This window comes from Gymnodraco acuticeps, unplaced genomic scaffold (assembly GCF_902827175.1).
Source record: "Gymnodraco acuticeps unplaced genomic scaffold, fGymAcu1.1, whole genome shotgun sequence".
NCBI classification, from domain to species: domain Eukaryota; kingdom Metazoa; phylum Chordata; class Actinopteri; order Perciformes; family Bathydraconidae; genus Gymnodraco; species Gymnodraco acuticeps.
The window spans coordinates 190,173-208,458 of record NW_022990238.1 but is presented as its reverse complement, the minus strand read 5'-3'; the positions used below and the strand labels follow the sequence as shown (position 1 = coordinate 208,458).

The 18,286-nt window shown below is 40.8% G+C and overlaps 2 protein-coding genes across 2 annotated transcripts; both read left to right on the top strand.

The window, feature by feature from the left end:
* Nucleotides 1-365: 365 nt before the first annotated feature.
* LOC117548371 (small ubiquitin-related modifier 2-like) lies at nucleotides 366-8,681 on the top strand. The gene is made up of 4 exons (XM_034219601.1): nucleotides 366-581; nucleotides 4,140-4,271; nucleotides 6,168-6,239; nucleotides 8,001-8,681. The coding sequence occupies exons 1-4, from the start codon at nucleotides 561-563 to the stop codon at nucleotides 8,061-8,063; spliced, it is 288 nt and encodes a 95-aa protein (XP_034075492.1). The 5' UTR covers nucleotides 366-560; the 3' UTR covers nucleotides 8,064-8,681.
* A 739-nt stretch (nucleotides 8,682-9,420) lies between these two features.
* LOC117548755 (jupiter microtubule associated homolog 1-like) lies at nucleotides 9,421-17,941 on the top strand. Its single transcript, XM_034220198.1, has 5 exons — nucleotides 9,421-9,634; nucleotides 12,006-12,139; nucleotides 15,149-15,297; nucleotides 16,170-16,200; nucleotides 17,406-17,941. Exons 1-5 carry the CDS (start codon nucleotides 9,579-9,581, stop codon nucleotides 17,549-17,551), a joined length of 516 nt encoding a protein of 171 aa, XP_034076089.1. The 5' UTR covers nucleotides 9,421-9,578; the 3' UTR covers nucleotides 17,552-17,941.
* Nucleotides 17,942-18,286: the final 345 nt, after the last annotated feature.

Sequence of the window (18,286 nt, the reverse complement as noted above, 5' to 3'; positions counted from 1 at the left end):
CATACAGATATATCCTCCGTGTTCTGTCACAAACACGATTTTTGATTGGATTTTGTGCAACTGTATAGGTCTGTTGTATGTAAAGATCTTTATTTGACATAGTTTGGTCCATCTTCATCATCAGACAGTAAAAAAACAAGATGGCCACTGATTTATAGGGTTAAAAAGACGGGGAAATGTGCAAATACAACATTCTCAATATAATGTCCTTTATGATTATGATGAATGAACCATAATGAACTAATGAGAGGTCAGTGTGGTGGTGGGGTGCATGTTGTGGGATAACTGAACCAACAAACCGCACAACAAAAAGAAAAACATCGCTGTGCGCGTGCACGTGGTGCTGAGTATCCCTGTAACGCGCATTGAGACTCTCCCGCCCATGGCCAGACCGCGCATTCACCCATGTGATCACCGTTAGCCATTCAGAGCCCGGGGCTGTGGACGCGCACTTGCTCGTGACCGCGCACGTTCCATTCGAATATTTTAACCGGAAACGAGCACGTGCGCGTACCCGTATTCTTTGTGTGGCAGCGTAGAGAAGCGCCAAAAGAGTGACCATGGCTGATGAAAAACCAAAGGTAAGTGTTTTTTACATTTTTCCAAAAATATTTCCCTAGATATGTGGCATAGGGGCTCATAGAAAAAAGGGGACATTTTTCACATGTTCTGTTTTACCTTAGTAAAGTTGTGAGCTAAAATTCAACTATCAGCTGTACCTACTTTGATAGACCGGAAGGTTTGTGAACGCGCATCCAGAGGCGCGCATTTCTCTTTCTGCTTGATCACACACAGCCGACCAGCTGGTGTCATCTGTGTGTGTTTGCCTGTGTGTGCGTGTGATGAAAAAGAGCGAGAGAGATTGAGTGACTCATATTGTAAATCCATGTGTCCATTTGTGCAAATGGAAGAAAGTTTGTAGCAGTGTTACAGCGTTATGCTATTACAACTGATGTACATGATTTCTTTCTTGATATATCAATACTTATATTAGCCTGTGGGCAACTGATTGAGACAAAATGTAAACAAAATGAACATTTGTCTCAGTAAATGAAAGACAAAAATGAAAAATTCAGCCACTCTGAAGTAAGCACCTGTTTTCATTTAACCAGTTAACATTGACGACGCTTAAGTTGTCTTCCGATTCAGAGCATCCGATTCGGCAGTTAAGGGGAAAGTTAAGGGAAATTTAATTTACATCGCTGAGCGAACAATCCTCCGTGTTTGAACCTCTTAAATCGCTGCATAGCCGATTTATTTGGACTGGATTATCCCAGAGACTCTAAAGATTCTTTATAACACAGTTTGAGATTTGTGAAACCTTAATTCTATTTGTGAAAATACAAAAAAGGAAGATTTTGCTGCTTTTTTTACATCTAGACCAGTGGTTCCCAACCTTTTTTCCCAAGAGCCCCCCCAAATAACTCCTGTTGGAAGTTGCGTCCCCCCCCCCCCCCCCACACACACACAATGGGGGGGGGGGGGCGCAACAGCGGTAATTAAAGTTTAAAAGTCTCAAAAATGCTACAACTACTGTCACAAACTGGATGAATGTGAAGTATTTTGTTAAAGGAGGATGAAAGCGTATTTAATGAGCACTATTGGAGTGACTTTGATGGTTATTGGACTCAGGATTCATTCATTTGGATTCCCACTGTATGAAGAAATTAAAGGACGGCGCGGAAGTGGAAACAATTCACAAAGGGATTAAACTGTTTAAAACACATGCTCAAAGTAAACCGGATTTTGCCGATATGTTTATGTGGATTCAAAAGTCGTAAATAATCTACAAAATGGAGGAGACCGATCTGATCGGAGCAACTGTGACAAATAATCCAATTGAAACCGGCATGGATATTGACTGTTTTAAAAATGTGCTTATCCAGAAAAGCCCGGTTTGGACACTTTACGGGCAGAAGAAACATTTCTATTAAAGAAAGAATTATACATTTGTCTATTTATGCCTTTAATATATTAACTTGAATTATTATTCAAATTAATTAATAAATTATTTTTTATTGTAATGTAGAGACAAGGCTTTTAGTGACAATCATGTATTGCTTTACAATTATATGTAAAAAAAAAAAAAAGAGTCTAAATATGATATTTGGCCTCAAATCATCTGAGGCCTGGCGCCCCCCCTGCGATCTTTGGCGCCCCCCCAAGGGGGGCTCGCCCCCCAGGTTGGGAACCACTGATCTAGACCACATTAGACCAGGTCCTGATCTAAAACCACTATACATACACTCATCAAATCTGGACTGGATTATCCCAGAGAGGCTAAACTTTCTTTATAACACAGTTTGAGATTTGTGAAACCTTAATTCTATTTGTGAAAATTAAAAAAGGGAGATTTCAGTGCTTTTTTCGCATCTTGACCACATTAGACCAGGTCCTGATCTAAAACCCTAAAAATCTAAAAATGTTTGATTTTTTTTTTTGTTAGACTCATTAAGGCCATTGTTTCCCTTTATAAGTGCAACTACGGAAGTGGATTGGAGTCTTTCAGAGCCTGTCACAGTTCCAGATCATACCAGTGTAAAGCTATATGTTTTTATAGTTTTTATAGTTTTTATAGTTTTTCTATGTCAAAAAAAGTATAAACAGCATGCAACAATATCAAAACTTGCTAAACATGCTCATGTCTTTATTATATTTGTGTTGCAAAGGTCATGCCACAGTCTGACAAGCATAACTTGTTTAAGAATTCAAAATGCAGCCCCCACTTCAATCCATAAAGCATTCCAAATATATATCATGTGCAGTGCTCATTAGTAGCCGTCATCCCATGCAGTTTAAATATACTGGGACCACAGCAAGGCAGTGTTACACTGGTGAGTACATGTGAAAGGATTTCAGGAGCCGTTTGCTTCATTTACATAATTTTAGTGGTTTGAGTAAGAGTACTTTTTAGAAATTCTAACAATGTATTTTTGAAAATGTATGAAACAAAAAAAAAGTCTCCATACCTGTTAAATAACAAACTAACTTTCTACGAATAAATTCAAGATGTTTTTTAAGATAGACTATATACATGTTCTGGCCTCAGGATGCTTCCGACACAACATTCAATAGCTTTAGCCAAAGAGCTGCTGGGTCAGGTGAGGCTGCAGCAGCTCTGTGCCCTGATGTGAGCTACATCATCTGTCTTTTGGAGTATGTGGTGTTCTAAGGCTCTGTGCCTGTTAGCAAGTTAGCCTAGCTCCTGCTGGGTGACAGACCCTGCAGTTTGTGATGGACTCTTACCGCTCATGCACTGGCAGAAAGAACATCATTGCGAGGCTTGGTCTCCTGAAAAGCAGGTGCAGCCTACAAACAAGGGCAGGGAGGATGAGACACATGTTGGCACAGTCATGCATTACAATCATAAAGCAGAACAACAAAAACAGTTAGCCAAAAGCAAAGTATGAGCAGAACACTGAGAACACGCTGTGGTGTCTCATAGCAACGCGGTGCAAATTATTTATGACTGGATCATTTATGAATTGCTGTTAAAGCATAAACAGTTAGAATGCTTTAGTACATTTTGCTTTAACTTTAATCAAATGATCCTGTGAGGATAATAAGTTAATTTGAAGCAGACTCAGTGTCAGGGTTAGGGAGAAATAGGACCCAAATGCAGTAAAAGGACTAAAAGGTCAGGTAACAAAAAGCGAGCTTTTTAAAAAGCACTGAAATCTCCCTTTTTTAATTTTCACAAATAGAATTAAGGTTTCACAAATCTCAAACTGTGTTATAAAGAATCTTTAGAGTCTCTGTGATAATCCAGTCCAAATAAATCGGCTATGCAGCGATTTAAGAGGTTCAAACACGGAGGATTGTTCGCTCAGCGATGTAAATTAAATGTCCCTTAACTTTCCCCTTAACTGCCGAATCGGATGCTCTGAATCGGAAGCCAACTTCAGCGTCGTTTAACATTGGAGGCTTCATCTTATTTTATTAATCAGATACTCATTGGTTAAATGCAAACAATGATGACAGTTGCTGATCACAAGAGAGACAAGAGTTCTTGAAAAATGTAAATATTCTGATCTTAATTACGTAGTGAAATCAGTATCTTTGTTGATTGTCTGATTAATCAGCTGTTGTTTACTCCATGGCTGTGTCAATTGTTTATTTTCTCTGACTTTATCCCTCAGGAAGCAGTGAAGACAGAGACCAACGAACACATAAACCTGAAGGTGGCAGGTCAGGATGGCTCTATAGTGCAGTTCAAGATCAAAAGACACACACCGCTCATCAAACTCATGAAGGCCTACTGCGATCGACAGGTGGGCATGACACAATAATAGCACAGAAAACAATAGCTGTTCAGGATGATGTTAAAGGGTTATTTCCTAAACCAGTGGTCACAAAATAGTGCGTTGCAATTTTCACCTCGTACAGCACTTATAGCCTATCATTTTCTGTTATACTGTATTTGTAAAGAACAATGATTTCTCTCTTTTGTACACTGCCATTTGATCATTTAAGTCTCTGGTCCTTATAAAGATAGCTATGATATAATTACCCTCACATGTTTAGCTTAGTATCCGTCATAAAGAAAAAGATTCCAGGAGTCGATTATCTACTATCCAGTCCGTTTGTTTTCCTTTATATTAGGCTGTTAAGCATAAAAGGTGGGTATTTTAAACACCACTTAATTAAAAAGCCAATGTTATATCTTTGATAAGGTTTGAGTTCCTCCGAATTTCTTTTTAACCGAGCTCTTGTTTTAATACTGCATTGTCTGTAATGTGTAGAAACTGTCCCCCTTGGAATTGTAATCCTTTTGAGGTGAAAAGCTGTAGCACCTGGACTAATATTCACACCTCATGTAATACATCCTCTCGTGTGGATTTTTGGAACAATGTGTTAGGTAATGATACAGCCCCTCTTGCAAATTCTTGACATAACTCCTGCTCTCTCCTAATTGGCCTTTTTCGCTGTCTGCCTACCATTTAAGTGTACTATTCAGTCATTCAGTATGCACAAACCTGGGGAACTGTGTGTGTGGAATTTGTTTTGGCCATTGTTAAGACTTATCAAAGCAACATCATTGATGTATGCAGATGTTTAATCTTGTTTAAATACAAAAAAAGCTAAGATAAGAGTTATTTATGTTCAGCCTTTTCACACGTATCACTCACAGCTATTGTTATACAGGATACTTAATAGTGTCCATCGAATCGAGGTTGTGTCCATGAGACAGCTCATATACAGCATCTATAGCGACTATGCTGTGTGGTTAAAGGTCATACCTCAAATAAAAGCCAGATGGTTCTCACTAACACGGGATTCCTCATGGTAATGTTTCTAGTCGGGGTTTTTTTCTGAAAGAGTTATTGGTTTTTGTTTATGAGCAATGATCCAGGTCTGCTCTGTGTCTCTTTGATGCACATCTTCCCTCAATAACTGAACACAGCCTAAAGGCTTCACCTTTCTCTCATCGCCCCCCCCCCCCCCCCCCCCCTACCTGTCTGTCTGAAACTCCATGTTAATCACAAAAGTTGCTTCATCTTTTCCATCCGCAGTTATCATCATTTGAAGTTGTCCTTCACCACCGTACTTGCTGTAATCATATGCAGGAATGCTCACTTGTTCTAATTAACAGTTGGGATGAGTGCCACTTCGGTTCCTAAAATTGTTCTGTAATCTTGATAGCAACTCTGATTGCATGGCTACAAAAACATACCTTAGGGTTTGATAACTTTCATATTCTGAAGCATCTGAAAAGTTAATAGAATATCAAAAGAAATGCAAAGTCTGACCTCTTTATCTGAAAGTCAAATGAGGGTTCAGCTCTCTGGAAACTCAATGATGTCCATTCCTTCTACTGCCAGCAAAGCAAAAGAGACATGTTAGTCATGCAGCTCATTTTCAAAACTAGGATGAGAACAGATGTTTTTCATTATTTCTTTATTTGTGTTTCACTGAAAAAGATGATATAGCTCAATATTGTTCTACTACTTTGAAACTACAGCAGGTTTACCTTAAACAAGGAAACACATGCTTTAAGCAATTATAATAAATTGAACAACTTTAAGAACTCAACTACAGGTTTTATGTGATCCATTTTTCTTAATTAAAAAAAAAATGCCCCTTTTCATTTTTGTATTCATAATATATGACTGTTATTTAATGATCCTGTCTGTGTTTCCTCTTGTGTTTTTTTGTTTTGTTTCCAGGGACTGTCCATGAGGCAAATCAGGTTCAGATTTGATGGACAGCCAATAAATGAAACAGACACACCATCGCAGGTAAGTGTGAAGCCTTGAGACAATTAGTGTAGCTTGTCTGCTTGAACATGCTTCAGACGCTTCCATGTGTCAAAACCCAGCACGGGTTGCATGCATTTGTGCCATCCTTATCAAGCAAATATGCACATCTCAGACATTCCTTTGGAAATATTCATAAATGGATGGAAATGTAAACAGTTAAAAAAGTTAAATGGGCATGAGGTCACCCCTCAGTGAGCAGTATGTTGTAGGAATGTCTGTAGGTTGAAAGCCGACACACACCAGATCTTTGTGTTATCATTTTTGCGGATACACTGACATGGAAAGCATCTAGATGCCTCAGGCTGTCAGAACACACCAAACTTCATTTGAGTTGCTGTGTTCTCCAACTTGTGTTGAGGAGACACAACTTCTATCAATGTTTATTTATATAGCCCAATATCACAAATGTTACATTTGTCTCAGTGGACTTTACAGTTTGTACAAAATATCAGTATGACAATACGACACCCTCTGTCCTTAGACCCTCACATCGTACAAGGAAAAACTTCCGAAGAAAACCCACAGTTTAAAGGGAAAAATGGGAGAAACCTCAGGGAGAGCAACAGAGGAGGGATCCCTCTCCCAGGACGGACAGACGTGCAATAGATGCCGTGTGTAAATTGAAAAGATAATACATTTGCAACATATGCAACTTCTATGTTATGGCATTTTATTAAAATGATGTGGAAGCCTTGCTCTGCACACTATGGTTATCAAAGCCTAAAACAAAGTTTCATTTTCACTGCGATGGTACCATCTTGCCTATGCAAACAACACATTTAAGTTTTTACATAGAATATTCTCAGCGTTGAAAAACACGGATTTGAATTAGCATGTTTGCGCTTCTGGTTTCCTATAAGGTCAGTGAAAGTTATTTTATAGAATAGCTTGCTGAAAAAAACCTGCTGTAAGTATAATTAATGATGGTTAACAACAGAATGTATTTTCTTGTTTTTTGAATAATTCCAAAACCCAATAGAATAATCTCATTGGCCTTTTGTCGAGGTAACCAGTGTCCTGCTTCAGGGTTACAACAGCACATCATGCCTGCAGCCAGTATTGTGTGGGAAAGAGGTTGCACCCAAATGTAGGCTAATCAAAGTCATGACTGGCTGCCAGACGAGCTCTCCACTGTTCGAAGCGCACTCATATTGGAGTTATGCATAGAAGCCTATCATGGCTTCCAGTTGAGAAACGTCTGCAATCTCGGGTTATCACTTTTTTTTTTTAAATGTCCAATTTAGCAAAAAAACACTGTATTTTTATGATCAAATAGTTTACACAAGAGACGAGCATGACCATAAGACTAGACAAGCTACATCAGGTCATCTACTGGCACCTAAACCCAGGACACATCTTCTGAAACCTTCTGTGTCTTATAGAGCTATAAAGGAATGGAACTCATTGCCAAACTACCTTACTGAAATAGAGTCCAGAGCCTCTTTCAAGAAGAGGTTGAAGGGCCATCTACTAATGACCATGTACCCTTGTGAGCTGTGAACCCTAATTTAATTTGATCGCATGTTATTGATGATATTGGTGATGTTTTTAATGTTTTTAATGTTATTAATGATGTCAGGACTTATGTCCTAAATGTTGCTGTATTATTGTTGTATTATTGTTGTATTGTTTTAAGTGTCGGACCCCAGGAAGAGTAGCTTTTGTCGAGAGCAAAAGCTAATGGGGATCCTTAATAAACATAAACATGACTCATGTTTATAAAACTTTTTCTCTTAACAGTTGGAAATGGAAGATGAAGATACAATTGACGTGTTTCAACAACAGACGGGAGGCCTCATTTAATCCACTGCATTGTTCACCATTTTCCTTTTCAACACAACCAAGCTTTCCCGCCTGCGAGACACAGCGACTGCTTCTTTGACACTTGTCCCGTTATCTCAACAGATTTCCATGCAGAAGAAGTTGTCCTTTCTGCTACACAAAACTGTTGTATAGTATTTTCAAACTTGCCCTTGCTACATGTCTGTTTCTGTACATAAACCACACCCAGGTCTTGTTTGTTCATGCTGTGTTGTGGACAATGTTAAGGACTTCTTCTCGCAAGGCAGCAGACAGAATGAGACGAAATACAACTGACTTTTTTTATGAAATGTTGTTCTTGGTTAGTCTCCAGAAAATCTGTTCTCAAACATGTACTACTTTGGGACTGGCTATCACTTGGGGGACAGTGCACCCAGTTTTGGGAATGGGGCTGCATTTTCATTTGGTTTCTGTTATGAGAAAAACTATTTGATTTTTTAAATGTTTTTATAGTAGTGAATGTGTAGGGAAATGTTTGATTAATCGTTTGACTAGGCCAATATTCACATTTTGGGAAGCCTTAAGAAGTTCTCAGTGAAATAAACATCTGTATTCTCTAATAATAGGCCTGTCAAAATAAAAATATTGTCTTTTTCCAAACGTCTTCTCTTTTTTTGTGTTTAACTGTGCAAGACCAGATAATAATTTTGTTGCATAATTAAGAGTTTTTTTTTACCAAGTACTCTTTGAAACATTTAAAATGTATACAGAGCACCACCTCATTTATGTCCCATGGAATAACTTGATTAACCCTATTTTTACCCTCCTAAAGTCTTGGTTGTGTTCAAAATAACACAAGAGAAAATGGATTTGAAAGATATCTGACAACTATTGAACGTATTTACAGATTTATGAGATTAAGTTCAAATCAATTTTCTAATTTATTTAGTTTCAAATACTTTTTTTTAGTTTGGGGGGAAAATATGGTTATTTCATTAAATACATTGAAAACGTCATAGACCTTAGGGCAGAGTGACACAGCTCACACTGAATAGCTGGACTATGTATTTATGACTAAAGGTTAGTCCCCATAATCTTCACCAGTCGGAGGTCAAAAATCATCTCTTTTGTACGCCTTACACTGCAGTTTTAAAACATTTTGCAGGTTGTCACGATGATCAATGCTAATAGATTAGGTAGCATGAAAAAAAGGCCTCAGGGATGTGGTCTCAGCTATCTGAAGCAAAGACCTTCCACCAAAAAGAGATGCTGAGGTTCAGTCCAATCAGAGACGAGTTTGGTGATGTTCTGTCCAATCAGAGACGAGTTCTATGATGTTGTTACCAATCAGCGCGGGTAAAACGCTGGTGGGCTGGGTCTGGTGGGATGGCACCTCAGAACCAGTGGATCTGTTCTTCGTTATGATTTGTCAGTGTCGGGTGGAGTCTACATCCCGTCGCAGCTCTGCGGGGAAGGAGGAGGACTGGACTGTTTTTTATTAGTTTCTTGTCATTCACTCTTTGTAAACCGCCGAGGCGTCGACATTTATCCATAAAGATGACGACGACAACCACTTTTAAAGGAATGGAGCCTGGTTCTAAAAGCAGTTCCAGGTAAAAACGAGCTGAAAACCTTTCACCGAGGAACAAAAGAAGTGTGATGCGGGCCAGCCTCTGCTAGCAAACGCCTCTGTTCTTCCCAAAGGGCAGCCTGCTAACCAACGTTAGCCCGCTAGTGGTTGAGTTTAGCTAAACTGTCATAGTCTTGCTAATTAAGTTAATCTTATTTGGGGACTGATTCACTACACAGGCGTTAGCCACACTACGTGAGTTAGGCTGTAGCATGGCTGGGATTATTAGTACATCGATAATGAGGCGTGCGAGTTTAAGAAAGAAAAGAAAGGAACACGGAGTACAATAAGGGGTGTTTTCTGTATTTAATTTTTCGAGAAGAAATATGAAAGCTACCTAAGGTTAGCCTGTCTGCTTTACTGGCTGTGGTCGACCTCAAAATAACTTTTGTTGTTGCTCAAGACACATCTCTTGTCGTGCGGTAATGTCTACATGTGCTGTTGTCTGAAGTAGCTAATTTTACCATATCTAATATTTTTCCTGTCTCGGTTTGTAGTATTTTCTCCAATAGAGGAGGAAATGTACATCTCAGCGGTCCAGATATGAGATTGATTGCAGGAAGAATCCTAGACGAGACATGGGTCTGCATATGTCATTAAAAGGGATATGGCTCATTGTTGGTTATAAAATGGAAGTTTAGAGAAGCTAATATCCATTTGTAGGCCTAGTTTCAACACGCATGTCTAAGCTGTTGCCTTTGCTTTACAAACAACATATGTTAAATCTTTTTATTCCTGGTGAAACACCCTTTTAAGAGGGCCACTCATCCTCCAAGCACGCAGTCATAGCTTCCCAGTAAGTGATGCGTCTCGTCTGGATGCCTTCCGGGCCCTTTGCGGTAAAAACAATGCAGAGAAAAAGCCTTGCATGTAAGGCTGCCTCAGAAATGGGTCGTCAATTAAGGACATGTAGGACAAAAAAACGAGCTATCAGCGTTTTCATATAGAGAGCTTGTCAGTCATTAAGCGTTTTGAAGGCGCATGCTGTTTTCGGATGATGCGGAGACTTGGGTGGGGGCTTTGCGCAAGCTAAGCCTGTAAATCTTTCATTGGCTCCTCGCGTTTTCTCCTTTTTTAAGCCTTTTTTTTTACGAGTTGCTGTTCATTTGTGATGCTGGCCGACCAAAGGGATCCGTACAGCAGCTCCTTGAGCAAAATGAGGCTAAATTCTTAGTAGGCCATCAAAAGCCTCCCACCCTGCCCTATCAGACAGGCCATCTTTGACTGTGGAGATCTGCCCTACTCCCTTAGCCTGAAGCTGCTTAGCCCCCCCCAACCTCTAAACATTTATGCCATTTCATTGATTTTATTTGCAGTTTCACACTAGGGTGGGGTCTGCTGCCAGGCAAAAGCTTTTCGCCATCGCAATCCATGTGGAAAGCATGAGCTCATCCTCTCTGGCCGGGAGGTGAAGTCTGGTTTAGGCATTACTGTCACAGCCAAGTGTGACGAGCACTAGTGTGGACACAAGAATTGATTAAGAAAATCTACGCCAATGCAGTCCATGCGGTGTGGCTTCTCCTCGTGTACTTTCTTTTGTAGCTTTCCTTCGAGAGAGCTGACTTGTTTTTTGTACCCCATCTGCCTGCCTGGCCCTTAGACAGCTGCTCTGTGTGCAGCTGGTGGCTTCAGGGACTCTGTGTGGAGAGTTTGCCGGAAAAAGAGGGAGGGGTCCGACAGGGGCTCTGCAAACACACCAGTATTTGTGGTCCACCCCAACTGTCCTTCAGCACAGCAAGGAAAAAGGCTTTCCCTCCTCATTATCGTGTTCCTTTTGTGTAGCTTGTGGAGAAAGGAATGTCGGTGGAAAAGCGTTTTGTTTACCAAGCATTAGTCTGCATGCAGGTTTCTATATTGTTCTAGAACAGTCTATATATTAGGTGACCTGTATTAGCTGCACACTTTTCACCTCTATTGTTTAATATTGACCCAAGAGCCGCATTACATTTCATTTACTAATTTATCAATGGTAGAACAATGCTACCAGGAACTGACACCAAGCCACAGTGTGTCACAGCAAAGGAATCTGTGCCGAGGAGAGGCAGCAGCTAGCCAGCTCACTCTTTGATTCTATGCGACTGGAGTCAGCTGCAGGGCAGAGATTGTGGCTGTCTGTCTGACAGGCTGACAGCCGGGGCTTAGAGAGCGGAGACCTTGCTGGTAGCCAGTGTGTGGTATGGGGTGGAGTAGGGAGAAGGCTGTTCGTAGCTTGAGGCGTCGTCATGTTATATTTGATTATTGATTTTGCACTGTGCAGCTGATCAGTGGCAGGAAGGCCTTGTGTTTGCATAAATAGTGGGGGATGGTAGCAGGATATCAATTAAATTATAATCCATCATTTGTTGCTCCTTTAGGGTACTACGACCGCCGGGCGGGGCCTCCAGCATCTCCTTTGGCGCAGACGAAGACTCAACCCCCCGCAAGGTGGTCTCCAACATCTTTGCAGAGCCTGAGGACCTCCATGCTCATCGGAGGAACAATCCACCCAGTAATACATCACTCTAACATATCTTAATTCATTTTCCGTGCGAGAAAACCAGAGCCAAAGAAATGCAAACAATAGGGTTTTGAGTTATTAGGCAACATTAACATTGTGAGGGTGTACACGCACTTCTGTGTGGACAAGTTCAATCTTGTAAAAGTAGACCACCAGAACTTTAAAGTAAGCAAAAAGCGCCACGGTCTTAATTCTTCTTACTCGAGCGTGGAAAAGATCCAAATTGCAGTGTTATTACGTGTCTTTCCATTAGGCTGTCAGAAAGCACATCCCACAAGTGTAATAGCCTGAAAGAACTGGAGTGCTGGGATAAGTGTCATTTGAAACTAGGCTTTGTTAGATGTGGATGAGCATCAGCCCTTAATGGAAAGAAATAGGTCAGTTTAGAAATGTGTCAAATGGAGAAACGTGTGGCCTTTTATAGACACAAGGGAGTACACGAGGAGAGGAAGGCAGATCCAGCCGTACGAGACCTGTGAATGGCTTCGAGTTGTCAAAGTCACTGCAAACGTTCAGCCACAGAGGCTTGAGTAAAACATTTCTGACAATATTGTGTATGTTTATCATAATAATCCAGGTATTACTTTTAGGCAAATGGGATTCACTCTTTATTATGCGTTATATATGTTGCTTGTAATGAAGGATGGGAATTGGTAACAAGTAAGTTATTATTCGATTAGGGTTTAAATATTTAATGATGTTCTTAAAGAGGAGGATGCCAACCCTACAGCAGCAGGACTCGTTTCAGCTGGAAGCCATGAAGTTACTCACGAGCCGGGGATCACGTGCTTTCACACTGGACACTTTGTGGGAAACAGTTGACATGCTGTAGCTCATTTTCTGGATGTGTGGACAATGAGGAATCATTACTCCGACCTTTATGGACAGCAGCTGGGGACAGTAAAACCTTTTCCTGCTCTCATTGTTTCACTTGGGTCAAGTTCAGGGGAGCCTTCCCATAGCATGGTCCCCCAAAATCCTTGAAAGTTTGAAACTAGACATGGGTCATTGAAAGTTCTTGAATTTGTGTATGTTGTCCAAGAATAGAAGGTTATTTTGATATTTTCTTTTACTTTAAAAAATATTTGATTTGCGTTGTCACACCCTGGCTGAGGAGATCCTCCTTTTGTTTTTATACTCTCCTGCAGTACTTATGATCCACCCCTGATATAGCTGTTAGCCTTGATTTAGTAAAACATTGTTTTCATAACATAGTGCAACCTTGGTGTCGGGATACTCTTTTTGCATTTACCATTTTCTGAAATTAGAGTTGGAAAGGTGAATAAATCCAGTCGCTGTGGATGGTAGTTTGCTGTAGAAGACTTCCGTTCTTGTGTAGGATTTCCCGCGTCTGTAAAGGGAAAACATTTTCTGACCAATCAGTGGTCTGCACGGTTTTGACTCCACCTTTTAGGATTGTCTCGGCTGGCTTGGAAACCTCAACTGAGATGATGCTAAAAAGTATCAGGTGCTATGCATTTTCCAAAAGTCTTTCTAATGGTAAAACCTAAAAAAGGGCGAGTTGAGTAGAGCCATACCGCGCAGTGAGAACACGGCTAAAGACCGCTGGGCCACACGATATTCAAGATCATTGAAGTCTTTCATAGACCAATAAGAGCCTGTAGCCTCTCCTATAAGAAGTATATTCAACAAAAACTGTGACAGTGACATTAGTTTTGGAAAGACCACATGTCTTCCGTCATCTTGCAAAGATGAAATACATGTATATTCAGGGCACCTTCAAGACTGAGCAGTGGACCCTTTATAAATTCATGTCTCAACATGTCTCAAAAAAGTGTGTTTTGTGATCTGGATGAAGTAATAATATTTTAATGGAGAAATTGTTCTTCACTAAAAAATGTATAATTTAACTTTTGTTAAGCGGACACAAAAGCCTATTTTTCTTCAGCCGGAGTCTTTGGCAGGTTGTTCGTCAGATTTAGTTTTCAGATAGCAGAGCTGTTGGTGCGCCCTCGGCTCCTGACCACATGACGATCACTCTGTAATCAGAGAGGATGCTGGGATGCCAGTAGCATCAGTGCAGTTGCTGCCTGTCACCCAGTGAACTCGCTGTTATCATACATGTATCTCGCGCATGCACCCAGGAGACATGTACGGTTAAGAAGAGAGCTTTATGTTGAAGTGATGGGAACATAATGCATCAGTCCATGAAGCAGGTTTTATTAGAAGGACTGTCCAGTTAATTGATGTGGCGCCAGTGATGAAGGAGCTCTTGTGGAGGGATCGAGGCTCTCCATCCTGCTGATTCACTTCACTCCATTAACAACAATGGCCACTCCTAATGGCCACTCCTACGCTTCTACAGCAGCAGTTGTTCTGCTCATGACAAAGACACTCTGTCCCCTCCCTGCCCTCTGGGCTCCAGCCGGGCTTTCACCTTGCGTGGCTTCAGTTCCCCACAGTGGGCCAAACACTGGACGTAATGCTCTTTCTGGTTCAGTTATGTGACTTTTGGCTTTCATGTTGTCTGCCTGGAAGTGTTCCACTGGGTTTCTGTGTCTGATGCAGACGCCCAAGCAGCTTTGGCGATGTTTCCTGTTGGTTCTCACTGATTTAGTCTCATGTTATTTTGGTCAAATTCCCTTTTTTTAAAAAGCTGATGTTTTGTCAAATCTGAGAAGATGAGTCTTTTGGTAAGCATGTTAACCTCGTGAGTTAAAAACATTTGCTTTCTGGGTTGGCTTTGGGGATAATTGGATTAGTGTCCATATGGTATGCTGCTTTGAAGCCTGACTCATGATTTGTCTCCTCTTTTTTTCCTGTCTACCTTTTGAATGTAATCCATTGGCCTGAAATAAAAGAATCATAATAAAAAAAGAGGAATACAGCTAGTGTATAAAGGCTGTGTTTCCAAGTTTGTGTTATCAAGATGGAGGGCTTTATCTGCAGATTGTAAAGCCCACTGAGACACATTTGTGATATTGGGCTATTGAACTCCGCTTGGTGGTTTGCTGTTCTAATCTGTCTGTGTCTTCCCAGCCGGGGCAGCAGCAGGGACCCTGTGTGGGGAGCCCTCCGCCCCTCTGAGGCGGTGCCCGCAGCCCCTTCTCTTCCCCAAGAACCTTGATCCTGAACTGACCACCATCCACAACTCCGGGGCGGCCATGGTCTGGAAAGAGAGACAAGAGGTACTTCAGACTGTCTGACAGGCGCTGGTTCCAAAACAGAGCCGCAGCCTGGATGGGGGCCGAAAAGCACACGGTCATAGATTAACAATAATTCTGTTTAGTCGAAAAGGCATTGGGGGATGGGTGACTTAATCCATCTATTTGAAACTGACCCAGGATGTTGTCGGATCAATATTTTGAAGTGACATATGTAATCCCCGTGTTAACTCGTCTGCCTCACCGGGGACTCGTTTCGGCTGTTAATGCCTACAGTTTGCTTGTGTGTATTTGTTTTGCCCATTACAGCATACAGTATAAATAATACAAAATAATGTAATATAATATCCGGTGTATTTTCACCAAATGTAGCTTTTCTATTTAGACATAAATGGGGTTTGAAGCAATGCATCATTGGCAGATCCAAGACTGAATAAAAACGAAAATCTCCCTTGCATTTAGTATACAGAAAAGAATCTATTTTTTATTTTTTATTATAATTACAAAACAATGAAATGATGTACACAGACTGGCATTTAAAGGGTTACAATTTGTAACGTGATTATCTGCTAGTTATGATCAAGACTGATGTTGGTTGAATACTAATAAACACTGAGAAAGCAGGAAGTAATATTAATGCATAGTATTTTTGAAAGCAGTTCAAAAGTATCATCGTTGGTATCTGTGGCACAAAAGCTTCTGTTTGAACAACCACACCGTTGGTGGTGCTTTTAAAGTCATGATATCTCTTTCCATTATGTACTCTTCTGGCGTGTGGTTTAGTTAACGACACTTAATCGGGTTCAGATACAGAATACAGGAAGGCCTTTTTATATATACAGCTGAAAACATCACTTTGGTTCAGGATATTCAATATCTTTGTCTTTTCCTTATAGGGTGAGAATGGCCAAGAACCAGCAAATGATGGTAAGTATCCTGAACCTTTGAGCTGTTTCTAACAGACGACATGTCTGTCCCACTCTCTCTGTGCCTAAAGAGCAGAGCATGACTCTGATTACCCAGTGAATAGCTCCATGGTACATCACATCAGATCAATCTCCCTGCATGCAACACACCGAGTCTTTTTTTTGTGCTCCCTTTCTAAGTCAACATCACATGATCTCTTTGATCTTGGTTTCTCCCTGTCATGATGGCGTGATGTTCTGTAGTCAGGCAGCTGTTCTGTGATGGCAGCCTTCACTTAGTATGAAAAGCTTTTTATTAAGCTCCAGGTGCTTGTCTGTGAGAGAGTGGCAGCTGCTCAGATAATGGAAGGGTTTGACCACAACATTAAGAAATAAAAGCTCACTCATCGGCCCTGCTTTGAATCTGATTGTGCGTGTGTACTTTGAAGTGTACATTAAAAATGAAAGATATTGAGGACTTCAATACGTTTATATACAGTGTAACTAGCCTGTTTCTTCACATTCCTTTTTGAAGAAAGGTTAGCGCACAGACAGGAGGGCGGGCAGACTCAGAGCAAGACTTAAACCATGTGGCACAAATATGCGCTGCCGTTTCATTGAGTTTGCTCATTTACCAAGACTGCCGCTCGTTACCTAGTCAGTACCTGGCAAGCTCTAAGGCGCAGGTCAGAGGTCCATTTCTAGGAGATCACTTGGCTCAGAAAGGGTGGTAATGATCTTGATTAATACATATTCAGTTCAGCTGTGAGAGGAAAGCTTAAAATATGACTCATACAATGATACTGTGATAAGTAGCAATACATCGGGGAGAAATGAACATGTTAATTGGAAACAACAAAGGAGTGAAAATTGAGGCTCAAGTGATTTGTTAATGCTGTGTTTTCCCTTCATGTTCCATGTTCATATTCATTACCAAAAATATTGTGGTACAGTTTTAGGTGTATGATATTTGTCAATATTATCTGTTGTAAGATTTAGTCAAAAGAAAAAATGCAGGCAGTATATATTTTCTTTAATGTTTGACTTATTTGTTCTTACTTCTTATGCAATGTAATCCAATTAGCTTCCAGGCTAAGTTTTAGCAGATAAACATGGGGTGTTATTATAAATAAAAAAACCGTAACATATTTACAGTCATCTACAAACACTCTGTGATGGCCTTCATTGAATATGACGTACATGTTTTGAGTAAACGTGTCTCTGTAGCGCCTGCAGAGTGTCCCGAGAAAGAGGTGGAGCAGGAGGAGCAGAAGGAGACGACAGAGCCTGCCGCCCCGTCGGGGGTGGCCATCGCTGCCGCAGGGGGCCGGAGAAACCCCCCCGGTGGCAAGTCCAGCCTCATCCTGGGTTGAGACCGCTTGTTTGTTTTTGTTTTTTATTCGAACGCTTTTTTTTTTTTTAAAGATAAATACCCCCCACCACTCTCTTCCTCCTCATCAACCTGTCAACTTCTTCTCACGCACTCACGTCCATGGACCCCCGCGTCCTCTCCCTCCACCCTCGAACCTTTTGTTTTGATCCTTTTTTCTATTAAAACAAGAAAACTGTTGACAAAAGCACTTTATGTATCTCTGTCCGCCTCTTCCATTTCAGCCCATCCTGTAGTGCATCGCGCCTGCTGGGAAAGGCATGACGTCTAGCTTGTCCCCCATTCCTCCCTGTTGTAAATGGTAAAGGAAAAAAATAATAAAAAAGATTTGATGCGTGGATTTCTAAATACAATAAAGATTGATATGAATTTGCTGTGCCTAAATGTCTTTTGTGTCAACATAACATCTAGTCTAGTGGATATTGCAGTAAATGAACATAGGAAAGCAAAATGCAGACGTATAAACAACAACCTACTGATTATCTTTCCAGTTTCCCCCGAGTGTCTCAACATGTGGAGCTGCATGTTGTTTTTGTACAGTGAGATAGCAGACATTCAAATCCGAGACAGGCTCTCTGACTGGAAGTCTGCCCAGCCCAAAGTAATCAGCTGCCTCCAATTCTGCCAAAAGAGAAAGAGCTTGTCTTTCAATGACGTCATGCGCTGCATATTTGGCTCTCTGTCCAGTGTTTCTGATTTAAAGCGTTGCCTTTTGTTG